The 18,600-nt window shown below is 38.7% G+C and overlaps 1 protein-coding gene across 1 annotated transcript in view; it reads right to left on the bottom strand.

Moving 5' to 3' along the window:
* The window catches only part of LOC123745841 (D-aminoacyl-tRNA deacylase), a 47,832-nt gene that overhangs the window by 7,182 nt on the left and 22,050 nt on the right, over positions 1 to 18,600 (bottom strand). Inside the window, exons 2-3 of the mRNA XM_069317594.1 lie at positions 7,164 to 7,269; positions 2,168 to 2,258 (exon numbers count right to left, since the gene is read on the bottom strand). Coding sequence (XP_069173695.1) covers positions 2,168 to 2,258; positions 7,164 to 7,206 — 134 coding nt within the window. The 5' untranslated portion in view covers positions 7,207 to 7,269. The remainder of the gene's footprint in view (positions 1 to 2,167; positions 2,259 to 7,163; positions 7,270 to 18,600) is intronic.

Here is an 18,600-nt window from a genome sequence, read left to right as displayed (position 1 = left end):
AACTTGTACTGAGGAAACTGAAGAAATAAGACATGTACAGTACAGTGCATGGTACATGGATTGAGAAATATCAGAAATTGTTCACGACTTTTGAGAGATCAAAGATGGAATATGCAGCACTTGTATGGTGCCTATATCTCAAGAAGCACATCAATAAACTGGAAAAGGTGCAAAAAACATGCAACTAAATGGCTCCTAGAACTGAAAAGCATGCACTATGGGGAGAGGTTAAAGGCGTTAAATATACCAATACCAAAAGATACAAGAAAAAAAAAAAAAGAGGTGATATGATCACTACATACAAAGCCTCCATAAGTATAAGAAAACAAGCCCCTAGTGCATCCTAACAGCCAACACTCGTTCCTGACTTGGGTCAACACAAAGATAACAAGACCACTGACTTATCCATGACGTTACCCAGGGTCATTCCAAGAAGGAAGGACCTCAAAGAGAGCCAACTCCTCAACACACCAAGGAAGAGAATTCTGTCAGTGCAGAGGTGGTGATAAGAGAGCACTCAGGGAAGGTAATCTTGGGCACATGCAGCTCTAAACAGGCCAGGTCCATACAACACCGACAATGTACAAAACCAAACCACATACGATGAAGTCCAAAGAGGCACTTAGCTGAAAAGCACTGGGGCCAGCCATGGCTTACTGGCAACTTAGGAACCCTACTGCAAATGTGCATCACAATCTGCATCAGCAGAACTTTTTGACTATTTGAGCCAATGGACAGTATGAGCTGTGACCTCCCCTCCCTCCGCAAACGAGAGCACGCTCGTTTCAAGAGATTTTTATAGTTTGTTTACATTTTTTGGGACTTCAGTCTGCAGGTTGTAAGGCTTTCAGTTTCATTTGAATTCAACAGTGGTCAGTATTCATTCACTAACTTTCTGGGTGCCTTCCCTGGTGAGGTAGTGGGGTGTCACCTGCCTTTTGCACCTCTGTGAAGGTGCCAGGTTCTGGTACTTGGTAGGCCGAGCTGAACTCTACAGCTGGTGGAATTAGTAGTTGAGGGCCCTCTCAGTGAGATAGCTTCAGGGAGCCACATGGGGCTCTCCTCAAAAAAGGACACCAGGCACAGGAACTGATAACCAAGAACTTACACCTAATGCAGCCTAAGGGACAATTCTGGCTGTGAAAGATGTCAGCACCATGCCATATAAAAAGGCACACGATTTCCTGTGATCCCCATAAATGGAGAAAACTCACCACCCCCAACCCTAACAGAGGAGTTACATACCCATGCACTACCTACGTCAAGACACCCTCCACAAGAGACTGATTTCTCGGGGAGACACCCAAATGCACTAGGAAAGGTAACCCTGTCAGGGCAGGTGCAACACCAGAAAGCACCAAGGGAAGCAACACTAAACACATGCATCTTGAGGCAAACAGTTTCTCAAAGTCTACACAACAAGGGAGGCATAGAAAAACTTGCACATAAGCAAATACCAAAATAAGGAATAATACACAAGTAAATGGGCCCTGCACTACAAAATCCAGCGGATGGCCTGAACATATCAACAAGGGTCCCGGTAGTACAGTTGGGTTCGTTCTCGATGCTCAATCGAGAATCCCGGGTGAGACAGAAATGGTTAGGCACACTTCCTTTCACCTAATCCATCTGTTCACCTAACAGTAAGTAGGTACTCAGGAGTTAGCTTGTTCTGGGGTTGCATCCTGGGCAGTAATTTGACTGGATGGGGACCACAATATAAGTTTAATGTGTATGAATACACTCTGGCTTCCTGTCCCCTGACACAATAAATTATTATTAATTATATCTGGAAAAAATCTGGGACTCAAAGGGAAAGGGCAGCAGTTGGAGACCTGTAAACCTTATAGCATCAAGTAAATAAGTTAAATAAGTTGCTGCACTAGCCAAATTAGTCATTGCCTGTGCTGCCACCTGCTAATGGGGGGAGGGGGTGGAACTAGTGGGTGAACTACTTAACTACTGTCTCATTTTGGGTTTTATTCGATTTTACCTTGCTGTTTGTCTTACTCTACAGGGAGCCACTGAGTGCCCCCCTCCAACCAAATTGCAACACATACAAAATATGACTAAGCCCCGTTTAGAGCATAACACACACACATTCTCTGAACCAGCACACTCAAAGATATTGAAAAAAATTACTGTATCTATAAGAAAAATTACTTACATGAAATCTATATCAGCCTGAGTATCATTCTTGTGAATGCCAACTAGAACACACAGGCCTCGACCAATGGAGCTGATCACTTCCTCTCCCACTGTTGATATTAATCATACTTATAGTTAAAATGAAATACAAACACCTGTCTTTGATAAATAACATTACTGGGCCTAGAGCTACACTATGCAGGCTAAGGATTACTGTATATTATGACTTAAGTCATATACACAGTACAATGCTTAAATTAGTGCACCCCTTATTAATTTAACTCTTTGGCAGTCCGGCCTCTCTGCTTGTCCCCAACCGTAAACATTTTGGGCTCACCAGGCTGCTCAGCAGTGTTTAAGATATTTATAAGCATTTTACATTTTTTACATTATAACTATAAATCTTGTATCAAAATGTAAAAAAAATTAATTCTCTGGAGAATAAATATAAAAGCAAAAGGGTATTTATAACAATTATGCATGACAAATTAATATACGAATGTTTATGAATAGCAATTGGATGACGTGTTTCAGCATCATTAGAACGCAAGTGTTACCATATATCCTTGTGTAACAGCAGATCACATGTGAGTTGTCTGCCTATTTTTGGCAAATATTGTGGAATTTTCTATATACATCGTGTAAGTCAACCTCCAGGATTGCACACATAACAGATCAACATTTATGGGGCAAGGCACAAAGTATGTTCCTGTACAAAGACATATCACTTAAAAATCATAATGAATTTTAAGACAAATTTATATTAGTGTATATCTAATAGTAAAACAGTAGGTCTGGAGATTTATGCTTAAACATGTACCTACCTAACTATATATAGTCTATCCTATACCCGTGATGCTTGGTGCTCATAGTAAAACACCATATAATAGCAAGCACTTCACATCTGTCACAATTATTAAAATGTAAGCACAGGACATGCTGCAAGCCTACAATCCCTATATTCCCTTACTTCCAAAGACAATAAACACATATTTCATGTGGCCATCTGTTTACACGTGATGAAACGTGTTTAAAAGAAAGCGCTGTTGAAATGTTCAAAGTAAGGCAAATAGGATACTGGTGTTTATTTCTAGAATTCTCATCAATAAAACACCTAATGTTATTCTTGGGAGTGATATAAGATAAGCTTATTGTCTTCAGGACAAGCATTGCAGAACAGTCCATGCCCAGTCCAGAATTCCTCTGAACTAGCGTCCCAGCAACCTTTTTTGGTAAACAGTCAGTCAGTCAGCCAGCCAGTTGCCAGGCAGTAGGAAAAATCAATCATCTAGCCAGCTTTTCAACCAACTGTTTTCTGAATACCAATTTTGTAATGTAAAGTGTTTACCGTATATTATTAACAGTCATGTGATCATGTTTAATCAAATATTGTCAGTTGATATTTTTGTTTTTACTACTTTGTATTATTTCATGAATTGTTTGTTGCTATACAGATACAGTAGACAGTGTTGGTCAGACTGAGCTGCATTTGTTCACTATATGCCGATGCTATTGTCATAAACTCAATTTTGCCTAGATACTACCAGGACTACTAGCTAGTTATCTCAAAAGTTCTTTACCAGTACAGTATAAGAAAACTGAATTTGAAGTGCTGGTATTTACTGATAAACTACAGAACTAAGCTGTACAGTACTCTGCATACAGTAAGAGTGCTAATTTGATGAAGCAAGCTAGGATAAACGTGCATTCTCTAGGGCAGGCTACTGAAGGTCTTTGAACATTGGCAGGTTACATGTAAATTTTGATGTTAATTTATGTGGTATATTTTATGTTATATGAAAATCAGGCAACTTTTCATATTTCTTTTTTAACTTGTACTAAGCATAAATTTCATCCCTTCGAAAATAGCTCTTGTGTAATACAGTAGTTGATCCCTTAATTTAAAAAATTTGACTTTTACACAAGGATATACAGTTAGTTTGTTCCTAACCACATGATATATATTTCCACAAATTGGTATAGTTATTACAAAGGTGAAGCAAGTGGATTTTAAGTAATTACGTAAGTGCGGTTACAGGATGAGAGCTACGCTCGTGGTGTCCCGTCTACCCAGCACACTTTGTCATATAACGCTTTGAAATTACCGACGGTTTTGGCCTCCACCACCTTCTCACCAAACTTGTTCCAACCATCTACCACTCTGTTTGCGAAAGTGAATGTTCTTACATTTCTTCGGCAGCTTTGTTTAGTTAGTTTAAATCTATGACCTCTTGTTCTTGAAGTTCCAGGTCTCGGGAATTCTTCCCTATCAATTTTATCGATTCCTGTTACTATTTTGTACATGGTTATTATAATGCCTCTTTTTCTTCTATCTTCTAGTTTTGGCATATTTAATGCCTCTAACCTCTCCTCATAGCTCTTGTCCTTCAGTTCTGGAAGCCACTTAGTGGCATGTCTTTGCACCCTTTCCAGTCTGTTGATGTCCTCCTTAAGATATGAGCACCATACAACTGCATATTCCAGCTTTGGTCAAACAAAAGCAGTGAACAATTTCTTGAGTATTTTGCCATCCATGTATTTAAAAGCAATTCTGAAGTTAGAAAGTGTAGCATAGGCTCCTCACACAATGTTCTTTATGTGATACTAATGTGATAGTTTTCTATCTAGAACCACCTCTAAATCTTTCTTTATCAGAATTCTTTAAAGATTTCTCACATAATTTATAGGTTGTGTAAGGTTTATGTTCTCCTATTCCATATTCCATAACATGGCATTTATTTACCTTAAATCTCATTTGCCAAGTGATGATCCATATTTTGTCCGAGTCTTCTTGAAGGGCATGACAATCATCTAAGTTTCTTATCTATCCTATTTTCTTTGCATCATCAGCAAACATGTTCATATAATTCTGTATTCCATCTGGTAGATCGTTTATGTAGACAATGAACATTACCGGTGCAAGAACTGAACCCTGTAGTTGTCCACTTGTGACATTTCTTCAGACCAATACATTGCCTCTGATTACTGCCCTCACTGTGGGTCAAAACAAGCTAGGGAGATATAGAACAGCAAACAGGAAAAAGAAAATTAAACATACAAAAAAAAAATCCTCCATCTATTCACCACATTTTCCACGCTATTAACCAAGCTTGGTAATCCAAATCATTTTTCTTTTTAATTTTATTTTTATATACAAGAGTTCTTCCATTCTTGTAAACCCACTAGCACACACAGCATTTCAGGCAGGTCCTTGATCTTAATTTTCCCTGGAATACGACTTGCCAAATCATTTAATAACTAGGTACCCATTCACTGCTGGGTGTATAGATGCATACAGTTAAGGATTAGCACCTTGTCAATCCTCCCTGGTCAGAATATGAACCCAAGCTAAATTGCTTACAAAGTGCGAGGTTAGTGTGTTACCCTGCAGCACAGGCACTGCATATGGGGCTCACTACATTCTAGGTAGCTCAATTTTTTACCAAGAATGCCTAAAAATGAACAAAGTTGCAATTTGTTTTGCACCACAACCTGGTTACTTTCAACATTACCCGGTTACTCCTGCCATTTACTTGAAAATGAAGAATGTGAATTCATTCAGGTTTCAGGAATTCAGATTACCGAGCAGTACCGAACCAATTAATGCCGCCAGTTACAATGTGCTTAGCACGAGATATTAAAAAACAAAAAACCTAACACCACACATGCATTAAAGACTCATTTTTAACAGTTGTAACTCGATTTTTCATGTTAATGCCACACCAATATCTCATCCATACATAAGATGACCTTCTAGCCATCTCTCTTCCTATATTTTCTTGTTAATTAGAATTTTCATGGCACCCGCCATTTTCCTTCCTTGAATTACTCTAATCTCAACTTTGGACAAATTTCACATTTTACAAGTATTGTACATACACACTTTCTTACTTAAAAACACAAATAATTCTTATATAATTATCTGCTAAGGATGTCATTAGAATGTAATAAACAATCCCTGAAGAAATAGTTCTGAAAGCTGTCATGTACTCAGAATTTTTTTCAGAAAATTCAATGTACGTTTAAATTGTAATAACTGGTATATAAAGTGTAGCTTTTCTTGTTATTAATTTAAATGGTTTCTCTTAGTTAAAATATATTTGTTTTATTTGTTTTAATTTTTATGTTTCATTTGTCAGTGGTTGCAAGTATGTCGTATTGTGTATTTTTTTACACCTCTTGTGTGTGTAAAGTTTTTCCTGTACATTTTCGTGAGGGTAGCGTCCCTACACCCCACGAGAACAGAGAAAATCCAGACTTCACCTTCTCAGGGTATGTCGGGTGCACTCGAGAGGTGCCCACCTCACTGCTGTGAGGTTATTTACCTCAGGTTCTCTCAGTGTGACTGGGTACGGTAGTCGATCTGGTGAGTGAAAAATTATTTCGAGTTGCATTCTGTCCCATTCCCCCAAGTCTCTTAATAAATGCAATGCATGCATATTGTTGAATTGTTGGTTTGTTTAAGTCCTGCCAATTAAAAATAATTGTATTGGTCAATAAGTGTGTCCTCTTGTGTTTGAGGTGTATCTTTATAATTTACATTTGTTCTGCATTCATAATTTTTACTATCATACATGTACACTACTGGAAATAAGCAAGTGAGGAGGTTCTGTTGGTTTTTATTATTGCATTAAATTATAAACGATTTTCCATTTCCCTCCTCACAAAATTAACCTGAGCTTTACACCATACTGGTTATGGTCCAAAAATAAGAAACCTTAGAAATACTGTAATTTACATACTGTAAGTCATTTACCCACATCTTGCTAATCAGAAAATATTCCACCGAGTTCAACATTTAATATTTACATCCTCATTATTAGTTTTTAAGCATAAAGCTGACTTATATAACAAATTGCCAATTTTATCAATATTGGGTAACAAATGTATTATAGCTGACTTATATAACAAATTGCCAATTTTGTCAATATTGGGTAACAAATGTATTATAGGTAATATATGTTATCTACTCTTATCAACTTGCCATATTCCATTTCTCCAACTTAATATCTCACCTGTGACTGATGCCTGACACACTCGTTGTATCACCACCCTCATTGTTTCTTATAGATGGATAACTCTTTAAATATGGTGTAGCATTCAGTTCACTGTACAAAGACCCTGTCAAAAACTGCAATGTTATTAATGTAAGTTATAATTTTACAAGTATTTAATGATCAAATTCTTTCTAATATCTTAAGCAGACTGACTTTTATAAAATGATATATTTTACAACTACTACAAAGCATCATTTGAATATCTTTGACTGTGGCAAATATAATAGGTTTAATGTTCAATCTTCCTATAATAGGGTAAACACTTAGAATTATTTGTACCACTGCTACAACTTATTGTAAGTAAGACATCAATAAACTGTAAATTTTTACTTGAAAATTTTCAGTAGATGGTCTATTTTATTTTGATTACCAAACCATCATCTTTAAAGGCACTGAAAAATAATAAGTAACTAACATTTCATATCCTGATAGGCACTGATAAAAAAGTACAAATCAATATAGTATGATGCGAGGTGTTGTTATCTTGTCCCAAATGTCAAAGTAATTAACTGGTTATTTTAGCCAATTACTAGATACACCAGCAGTTCCCATTCAATGATTTTATAACCTTTTCACACAAATTTTGGAGGTATTAGTGAGGATCATCCATGACATTACAAAAGGAAAGTTACAAGTTGGAGTTATGTGTCTTAAAAACATACGCTGCTAAATAACCAGAAAAAAACTCCTCACTAATTTTCACATATACACTGTCTTTAAAATAGAGTATTCAGGTCACTCTTCCCTATCACTCTGAGTTTTAGTACACCCCTTTTCTTTTTTTTTTAAGATAAGTGACAGCCATCCTTTTGGATAATGTCCTGTGTGGGTAATTTCCCTGTGTATTGTTACTAACTTTTTGTTTTTTCTCAGAAGTGTGTGTTATCTTGAGTTATCTTGAGATGATTTCGGGGGTTTTTAGTGTCCCCGCGGCCCGGTCCTCGACCAGGCCTCCACCCCCAGGAAGCAGCTCGTGACAGCTGACTAACACCCAGGTACCTATTTAACTGCTAGGTAACAGGGGCATAGGGTGAAAGAAACTCGGCCCATTGTTTCTCGCCGGCGCCTGGGATCGAACCCAGGACCACAGGATCACAAGTCCAGCGTGCTGTCCGCTCGGCCGACCGGCTCCAAGCCCCACATATTATGTGGTCAGTTTTTTTTGCCCCCATCAGGTTGCAAAAGTTTAGTGTGATCCTTCCCTAAGGGAGTCACTCTCCACCCCGGCTAGCAACTGGGGTGGATAGCCTCACTCTGGGTAGTGTACAAGTAATAACTCCTCTATGAGACCCTTCGGTGGGGCATCCTATTTGTTTACATGTAGGGGCATCCCTAGAAACACAAACCGAAACTGTCTCTATTTTCCGCTTGTTACAACTTGTAATAAAGTTGTTACATCTTGGCTTAACGTGTTTATGACGTATTAGAACGTTGTTACAACTTGCTATATTGGTTGTTATTACTGGTTAGGAGGTGATAAAACTTGTTCGAACGTTGCTACCAACGTCGTAGTTTCGGTGTGTGTTTGGCGGGATTGCTACATTTCTTCAGTCCTCTTTTCGCCTCCGAATATCGCCTGTTGATTGGGTATTACCCTCTGCCCTTTGACACAGAATGCTACCGTTTGCTATTTCCCCATTTTAACTTCAACCCGTCTTTTAATTTTCTTTGTTTTTATAGTGATGAGACTGAGCAGGTGGCATGCTGCCACTTCCATGTGTTCATTTGCCTATTTGGTTTTGTGGCATGAAATCTGAATGGTGGTTCAGAATTGGTCCTTGTTTTGGGGGGTTTAGGTTTTAGAGTGACAAGTATTCAATTCCTTGCTCTTTTTTTATTTTTTGTTCATGTTGCTTTTGCCAGACCCCCTTTTATGCCCCACCCCCACGTGCTTGGGTCTAAATTCTAACCTTTCCCTTGTTGAGCTACCCTAGCTTAACTTAGATTCTAGACCCACTGATGTTTCTAGCTTTTGGAGCCTGGGCTGCATTTCATATTGGGTGCAGTTCACCCTTCTCTAAGAATCGCCACGTCGGCATCAGAGGCAGTTGAGCCATTGCTTCCTACTAGGGATCCATTGCCTTCCGTTTCTGGGAAATTTTTTGCTTGGATCCCTTTAATTATGGTGGCACCTTTCCCTTCTCTCTTGGCATCTGGGCTTCTGGGGCTAGGAATAGGAGGGAAGCTCGAGGTGGACCTTGGGTGTTCTTCAGCCTTCCTGGGCTCTGCTATCCTCTGTGGTGGGTTTTATTCTGTTTTTTTTTTCCCCCCCTCCATTTTGAGTGAGGTTCCTTGGCAACTCCTCCCCTGGTTCATTTCTGAATTCCAATTGCATTATATTCTGGTGGATCCTGCTTTCTTCCTTCTGTTCGGCTAGGTTGGTTTTGCAGTTCCTGGCCTTCGCTGCTTTTTGTGCCTGCCCTCTTTTGGGTTTGGGTCAGCTTCAGCCTTGCAGTAGCAGAATTAGCCCCCTTCCTTTCCCTGGGACAAGGAGCTTTGCTTGTGTGGTCAGGATAGGCCTCCGGTGGAGTTTTTGGTTTAGGGTCTTGGCCCTTTTTCCTTATCAAGTTGTATCTGATGCTGTGCATTTGTTTATTTGTATTCTCATTCTCCTCCCTTTCCACCTTGTTCAAGAATTAGGTCAAGGTAGGCATGAAGTCTTAACTTGCCAAATTGGGTATTTCCTTATGTTGAGTAGATCATAGCAGCATTCCGCTCTGGACAGTTCCTCTTCTTTCGCTATTGCCCTCTTTGGAGGCATGGGAGCCTGTTCCTGCCTCTTTTTCAAGTCACTCAATCTGTAGACCAGAGTTGGTTCTCCCCATATAAAGAAGAGATGAAGAGCGAATGAGTCTAGTGTACTATAGTAGCCATCCGATTTATTCTTTATTCTGGGGCCACCTTCCTGGAGTTTTTTTTTTTTTTTTTTTTTTTTTTTTACCTGTGACCCTGTTTACAGTTTGCCTCTTTGGGAAATGTAATGGGGGGTCATCAGTGCCTTTTGGCCTTCCAAGTCTTCCTTTCAGGGATTTTCCAGTGGGGGGCTGGGCAGTATCCTTTTTTTTTTTTTTTTTTTTTTTTTCGTGCATTTCCCCCTTTCCCTTCTCTTTCCCTGCAGGAGTTTCAGTTTTCTCCCCACTCTTTGCACATGCTCTGTGCTTTGGTTGGTCTCAGGGTGGTCAGGTGTGCCTCTTCATTCAGGGGTTCTGGTTCTTTCCAGTCAAGCTGCAGGGTTTTGGCGGCCCGGCTGGGTATTCCATCTTTTTCCCAAGTTCTGCATCACCATCCATTACTTAGCCATTTTCACTTAGGATTGGCCAGGATTGCCAGGCCCTTTTTTCTAGACTTACATTCCTGGTCCTCTCAAGTCATTTTTGGCTCACTCCTACTCCCTTGTGGTTCCAGAACAGGGTGTTGGCTGTTTCTGTGCTTCACTTTCATGAACCATGCTACGTATCGTCTTCCCTGTCTTTCTAGATGCTTTCCTGATGAGGGTGATTGTAACAATCTCCTACTCCATGTAGGGATTGTTCTTGGACTTAAGAGCCAGACCAGGTTCTGGGTCTTAGCCCTGGTAGGCCAACAAACTTCTAAGACTGATGTGACTGTGCATGGGAAACTATTGCAAAGTTATTACAGGGAGCCATCAAGGCTCACTCAAATAGGGGTTCAGTATTTTATTACATTTTTTTTTTTTACACTGGTGGGTGTAGTTCTAACTTATGACACAAAATATTAATAAAGATCAGAAATGAAGTAACTGACATGGGTGTTTTTATAATATCAGGTTATGTCAAAATTTTGGTACAGTATATCAGTACAATTTTAGTTTTAACTTTTATTTTGCTTCATTTATTATGCACCCTTACCCATCCTTTGAGCTCTACTTTGAAAAAAAAAAACAATTCAGCATTCTTTAGAGGATCATTCCATTAACTCCAAATGAAGATACATAACAATTAAAAATGCAGCTCATGCATCTCACGAGTTGCTGAATTTGAATTAAAGCATAACCAGCTTAACTAAGTGAACTGACTTATTGTAGTTCCATCTATTCTCCATCATACACACACTCAATCTCCAGAATGCCATTGAAATTACTTATTTCCCTACTTTATTTCCATTACTGTATCTTGTCTCTCTCATACTTTCTCAGAGATCAATGTATAATGGCAATTAGAGGGATAGGAAGCCTCTATACTGTAGTATGCTTATGAAAGGTCCAATATTGTTTTTAATTAGCTTTTCCATGTGGATTTTACAGTGTCCTAGCTAAGATGCTTTCAGTGGATATGATGTCCCACAGGATTAATGCTTTGAGAGGGGAGAAATCAGTTGTCTGTCCTGTATGGTGGCTTGGCAAGTTTAAACTTTATATCTCTTATGCTAACTACAAGGAAGTTTTCAAGTTTAATAATAATACTTTTAATGCTTATTCATTCAGAGGTATATTTGATGATCCTTAGTGTTTGGTTGCCTTTTCTGAGTTATCACATTTGGCTGCTTCCCTAAAGTATCTGTTGTATATATAGGATAGCATCATTAATAATTGAGCAGAACACCATTCTAGCTGGCACTAGCACAAAAGGGAACTGTTCAAGTAGTCCCTGCTAGGTCATAATAGACCTAATAACTGAAAGATTTTCCATACCCTCTCTTGGTATCACAAGTGATTGCCAAAGAAGTGCTCTCCCTACAGCAAGTATTAGTTGGCCTGCCTGGCCACCTGCACTGACAGCCAACTAGGTGGCCACCTCAAGCTGTCACACCGGTCACATAACACCTAACTGTCTTAGTAGTTAACAAATGGAATGCATTAGTCAGTGATGTGGTGGAGGTATACTCCATACACAATTTCAAATATAGATTTGATAAAGCCCAATAGGCTCCAGAATCTGTACACCAATAAATTGACAGTTGAGAGGCAGGACTAAAGATTAAAGAGCCAAAGCTCAACCCCTGTAAACACAACTAGGTGAGTACCTGTGTGACTTAATACCCAGTAAAAAATGGAGGGATTTGTGTTTATTAAAGATCCTATGTAGCTGCCACTGCTGAATTTTCATGACAAGGGTGCACAGTACTGTATTACACTTATACTTTCAGGGCAAAAGTATATACAAATTTTACATACCTAGCTAACCCAATTGCTGCTGAAAATACATCTAAGTGCTAATGAAAACCAGTGTTGAATGTAACGAAACACCTCTTTCTAGAAGGGTCTCAGAAGCTACCTGAAGTTATTTTGCAGAGATGGCTTCCCACTGCTGAGTCACATCAGCCATAGGAGTCCTGATTGGCCTACCAGGGACCAGAGCTAGAATCTGACCCACCCCACTCACAGAGGCACAGGAAGCTATCTAACAACAGAGAAGGCAGAAAATATGGTACTTACCTGACAGCTAAGTGGACAGCGCTTTGGATTCGTAGTCCTGAGGTTCCGGGGTTTGATCCCCGGTAGAGGTGGAAACAAATGGGCAGTTTCTTTCACCCTGATAGAGGAACCCTTACCTCGACCAGTCCAGCTGAAAGGTATCCAGCCTTCGAATTGGGAATGGAACCAAGTAGGAGGAAAGTTGCCAATACCATGCTGGTGCAAAGACATTTTACAGAGCCAAGGATAGACTTCTTGTTAACTGTCCACTTCTATTTCGGGGAATTGTTGACTCAAATTCTCTCTCGTGGGATGGTGGGGAGGGGAGATGACACCTGACAGTCTTCTCGGGTGTCCAACAAGTAACCTGGTTCTCTTTCAGGGTCTTCAGTACAATTTACTTAGATCCCGGTGGTTGCTGGAATGGGTCCCTGAGTGTTCTTTAACCCTTCCTGATCTCATGCCTGGTTTTGCAGAGTTTTCACTGTTCACAAGTGTTTTTCATCTCTTGTCACTGTCTGAATTTCATTCTTTGGTAGCAACCCAGTGAGTATTTCTGGGTGCTGGCAGATCTCTTTGAATTCGTCTTTCTGCTCAGGTTTCCATCATTGTGTCTTTCCTCAGTTTCTGCATAGTTATATTTGTCTTGATTCTTGCTGCAAGTTTAGTATGTCTCCTCATGAGTAAGATCCCATCCTTCTGGCATATGGACAATCCTTTTTTGTCTTTGGGGACTTGTCACAGTTTGTCATACTCGACTGCTCGAGTGGTAAGCAGTAGGTTTGGTTTTCCAGATATTTCTGGGCAGCCCATTATTTAAAATGTTTGATTCCACTGTCTTTGCACCTGCCCTGCCCTGAACTTTGCCCGCTTAGCATTTCCACATGAGATGGCCTTTTGCTTTTTGTTGAACAGGGTGCGCCTCTGACTGGATTACAATTTCCTTACCTGGACTGTCTGGGAGCTGTGTTCTGTTGAGCATCATGGTGGCTTGGATGCTTTGGCTTCATCGCCAGGGGTGGAGGCTCTGTGGCTAGCAATGAGTGTTTCAGAGAAAGTGGTGTGCATGTTACTTTCTCCTCTCCTTTAGGAGCTACTGTAGTGGTGGACTTCTATCCAGCTTATTTTGCATGCCACTAGGTTGTTCTTTCCTACATTTTGAATTCAGTTTGGCTCCTTTCCTCATGTCTGTTTCTGCCTTCTCTCCCCTCCTGTTCATGGAGGTGGAGGTTTCCTCAGTGCTGTCTGCTATGGCTGTAGCTTTTCAGCCTCTCAGCCGGGTCCTTGAAAAAGGGTTTGCCTCTGTTGCAAGCAAGCATTCTTCGAGGATTTGAACCTCATTGACCTGGTTAAGGGTTTTGTCTCTCCTGGTTCCCAGACTTCGGTTTCCACCTCTCAGCATTGCTTTCATGTGCCTATGAGGGGTGGCTGTTTGTCGAGGTACATTCCACAGGCCCTTTCATAGTTTGCTCCTTTGATGGCATGGTGTAGAGACAGCTGGGTGCCTTCTCCTAGGCTTGGATTCCCAATCCTTGGTTTTTTGGATGGTTCTCTGACTCTTCAGTAGAGATAGTTTTCAATCCCACCCTCTCTCTCTTTTGGTCTCGTGAGTCTAGGATACAGTATCTTCTCTTCTGCTCTCTGGGTTTTACACATATGATGCTAACATGAATATTGTAGCTCTATGTGGATGTTTACCTTGACACATTGAAAAAATCCTGTTATCGTTTCATGGTTACCTTACTACATGAATGTGGATGTCATCACAAATGTTCCTATGCGAATGCGGTAATCGTCATTGTATAAAATTCAATCTATATTACTATAGATGAAAAAATTTCTATAGACTTCTATCAAGTGTTCTGAACTAATTTACTGCTAATTTACTAATTTTAAGACAAGTTATTTTCTAATTGACAATCTAATGTTAGATCCTGACTTCTTATTTCTGTTTTAGGCTTCCAAACATACTGCCTTGACTGTTTCTCTTTTACAACTTGAGCATATGTTTCTTTCATTCCCTCTTTGGACATTCCAATCCACTAGCAACTTTGATTTGCCCTTCTTTGAATTTTCTCTAAGAAATTCCTTGCCTAACACTACATACTGGTTGGTCTACACAGTTTCTCTCAATTCTCATCCATATCTATCTTTTTGTTTATTTCTTCAAATTCATCCTCTTTCATTTTCTTTGTCTCATTTACTTTCACCAGTTCCTTTATTTGTTTTTCCTGTCTCCTTACCTTATCTGTCAAGCTGGCCACTTACCAATCTTTTTACAAGAAAACATTTTGCAGAAAGTTATTTTTACATTTTTAGAGCTTCAACTTCTCTAATAAAAGAAATTTTTCTTCGTGAATCTTTAGCAGATCTTCAACTTTCACTAATCTGCCCATAAACCCAGCATCTCTAATTTCCTTGAAATTAGTGAAGCCCTTGATATTATTTTCTTTTTGCTGACATTTCAGTATCCATGGCATTGACCATTTTGTTTGTATTGATTTGCCTAGCTATAAATTTTGTCCATATTTCTATATCTCTTTTAAAATGTCAATTTTTACTTTTTATAATTGATTTCGGTATGTTTATGATATCTGGGACACCACTTGAGATCCAGATTGACACAGTCAACCCAACCACCACTTTCCTGCAGTATCTCCGTGGCTCTATCATAAAAACTAAATAGATTTGTCACACAGGATATTCCTGTTCGAAAAGCATACTGTCTGTCGTTGCATACTCTTTAGGTGTTCAACCCATTTGGCTTTAACTATTGTTTCTAGTGTTTTGACTACCACGCTTGTTCATGATAGGGGTCTATAATTTAGAGGTCATTCTCGATTACCATTTTTTATAGATTGGTACTATGTTTACCATATGTCTGCTAAGATTCCTGTGCTCAAGGATGGCTGGAATATGAATTGGAGTGGAATGTTCAGCTCAGATGCACATTCTCGCAGCACCCAAGGTGAAAAAAAGGTGTGTGCATGTGTGCAGACCATCCTCTTGTTTAGGTGGTACTTGTTGCAACAATGAAGGTCCATAGTACATATATTGACATAAAGGGCATTTATAAAGTAGAAATTGGTATTCTTGAATTTGGACAACCCGAAAAAGGTTTTGTACTCATGTTGCGAAGAAAACCTAACCTAACCATCATAGGCCTAATTCATACTATCTGAGGCCTAATATAGTACATACAGTATATGTGGTATACTATAACTAGGAATACTGTACTTTGGTTTTTAGCTATTTTTTTTTCTCTATAAAGTTAAATACAGTAGTACAGTACTAAATATTATCTAATTGTCCATTACTTCTATATATGAACGATCGTCCACATAGTTACAAAACGTACTATCTAAACAGGAGGATGGATTAAGGTATCAACCCATCCTCCTGAAATGATAGTACTTTCTGTAAATATTAGGTTGAAAGTACCAATATGACGTGATGGCCCAGCAGATAGTAGAATTTTGTACTATTAATTTTATATAATCTGGAAAAAACTAAAATATTCCTAGGCCTAGTAAAGCAAATACAGTGGAAACATGACTTACGAATGCCCTTACTTACAAATTTTTCGAGTTCCGACCCCAATTTCATCGGAAAATTCGACGCGACTTACAACCTTTGCTTCGACTTGTGACTTTGTTGATACACATATGGGGTCGACCGAGAGCATGGCGTGCTTCAGTTTACCAGTGTTTCTCGCCTAGTGATAATCGCGCTTGAATTCTTTAAGAATTTCTTCATTTTTTTTATTTTTTGAACATAAAAGTAATTATTATATATCATGCCATGGACCCCAAGAAAGTCAGTGGTAAGGTTCAACCAAAGAAATTAGTTGTAAGTAGACGCAGTAGAGGATGTCCCTTCCTCATTAAGAAAATGTGTGAATTATGGGAAGAACTGCAAAGATTTGTTGAAAAAACTCACCCAGATAAAGCTGTAGTAGACCGTTGCATTGACCTTTTGAATGACAATGTGATGTCTCACTACAGACAAGTGTTATGAAGAGAAAAACAAATGTCTTTAGACAGATTCTTAGTAAGACAATCAAGCAGTGAGCCACAACCAGATCCTAATAGTATGCCTGCAAACTGTAGGAGAGAGAGTACCCCAGAAAAATCATCACTGCCTGATGTTATAATGAAAGGGGACTCTCCTTCCAAACACTAACACCTCTCTTCCCCTCTTCACTGTCTTCCATGTGCCAACAGGAGTCATCAATAAAGGTAAGCTATAACTTGTACATACTATAGTACAAATGATATACTGTATTATAATGTGTATTATGTAGGAAATGTATTTTGAAGTTAATATTTTTGGGAGTGTGGAACGGACTAATTCAATTTACATTATTTCTTATGGGAAAATTCATTTTGAGATACGACCCGTCTCTGGGAAGTAGATAAATTGCCGGAAATGCTACATGTACTAGTGGCTGTACAAGAATGTAACAACTCTTGTACAGTATATATAAATAATAAAAAAAATTGTAAATGGAGGTACCACTGTATATGTACTATATTAGGCCTAAGATAAAGTGTATTAGACCTAGGATTGCTATGAGAGGTTAGGTTAGGTTAGGTCTCGTACAGTATTTATTTTGCTGTTAAAAAATTAATTGGTTTGTCCAAATTAAATATCCTGTAATACAAAATTCTAATATCTGCTTGTCTTTCAATTCATATTGGTATTTTCGACCAAATAGTTAGTTTCATTTTATATATATATATATATATATATATATATATATATATATATATATATATATATATATATATATATATATAATTATATTATTGAATGTGAGCAAAAGGATGAAATTTATGAATCTAACACAAATCTTTTCTGTTTCCTTACATTTTTCTTTTCTACATTTCCTTTTCTTTTTTTTACATGGTATGAATGTTTGCATGCCTTCATTGTATATTTCACAAAATTTGGTATACATCTCATTTACTTCCTTGCCTAGCAACACGTCTGTCCAATTATACTCATTAAAAAATTTCCTAAAGATCCCATAGTGTCATCTCTTGAAATCAAGTTTAACAACTGTTTCAATGTCCCAATTTTCTTCTAGATTATATCTCAAAGCATATGTCATGTCCAACAGGACACGATCACTCTTTCGCAAGAAAGGGAGGTACTGGATGTCAAATATCTCTTCTCTCCTGGTGAATATTAGAGCCAGTACTGACGGAACATCGCCTTCCCTCATTCTTGTGGCCTGCTTGAAGTGTTGACACATGAAGGTCTCCAAAATGAGATTTACAAATCTGCCTGTCCAACGCCCTCCGATTTTGCTTCACAAGCCTCCCATTCTATTGCTTTAAAGTTGAAGTCCCCCAATACCATCATGATTTATCTTTATCTGCATTTACTATAATCTCTCTCGTGACCATTATTAGGCCCTCTCGTTTGTCATCTAGTTCTTCCTTTGTCCATGTGTTGCTTGCTGGTGGGCTGCAGGCATTTACAACTGTCAAGTATTAACTCTCTTACCTTCAGGTGTTCTTTCACCAGCACAGCCACTCCTTCCCCCTTCCTAGTTTCCTGTCACGTCTCCAAACTGAGTAACCCCTTGAGAATATGACCTCGTTTAAAATATTTTTTCAAGTTTCATCTCTGTTAGTGCAACAATATCTGGTACCTTAAGCTGAATTATATCATTCAGCTCCAATATTTTTTATCTCACCCCATCTATGTTGGTAAATACTATTTTCAGGAACATGTTTCCCTTCCCTTTGTTCTTTCCTTCCCCTTCCTCTAATGATTTTGTTGCTTTGTTTTTATGTACCATTTCACTAGCTTTCCAGTCCCTAACACTTTATAGAAAAACTAATTTTTTCTTAGTTTCTATCCCCATTTAGACGTTTTGCTTCAATGAGATTCAATTTCAGCTTTTCTCTGTGTTCCTTTGAGAGGTCTTGTCTTATTGACCAAAGTTTGCCATCGCCATCACATTGCAATTTCCTGGCATTTCTAAGCACTTGTCATGTTTCACTCCATTAA

Source organism: Procambarus clarkii, chromosome 88 (assembly GCF_040958095.1).
Source record: "Procambarus clarkii isolate CNS0578487 chromosome 88, FALCON_Pclarkii_2.0, whole genome shotgun sequence".
Lineage (NCBI taxonomy): Eukaryota > Metazoa > Arthropoda > Malacostraca > Decapoda > Cambaridae > Procambarus > Procambarus clarkii.
The sequence above is the reverse complement of the archived record's forward strand: the minus strand, read 5'-3'. Positions and strand labels throughout refer to the sequence as shown.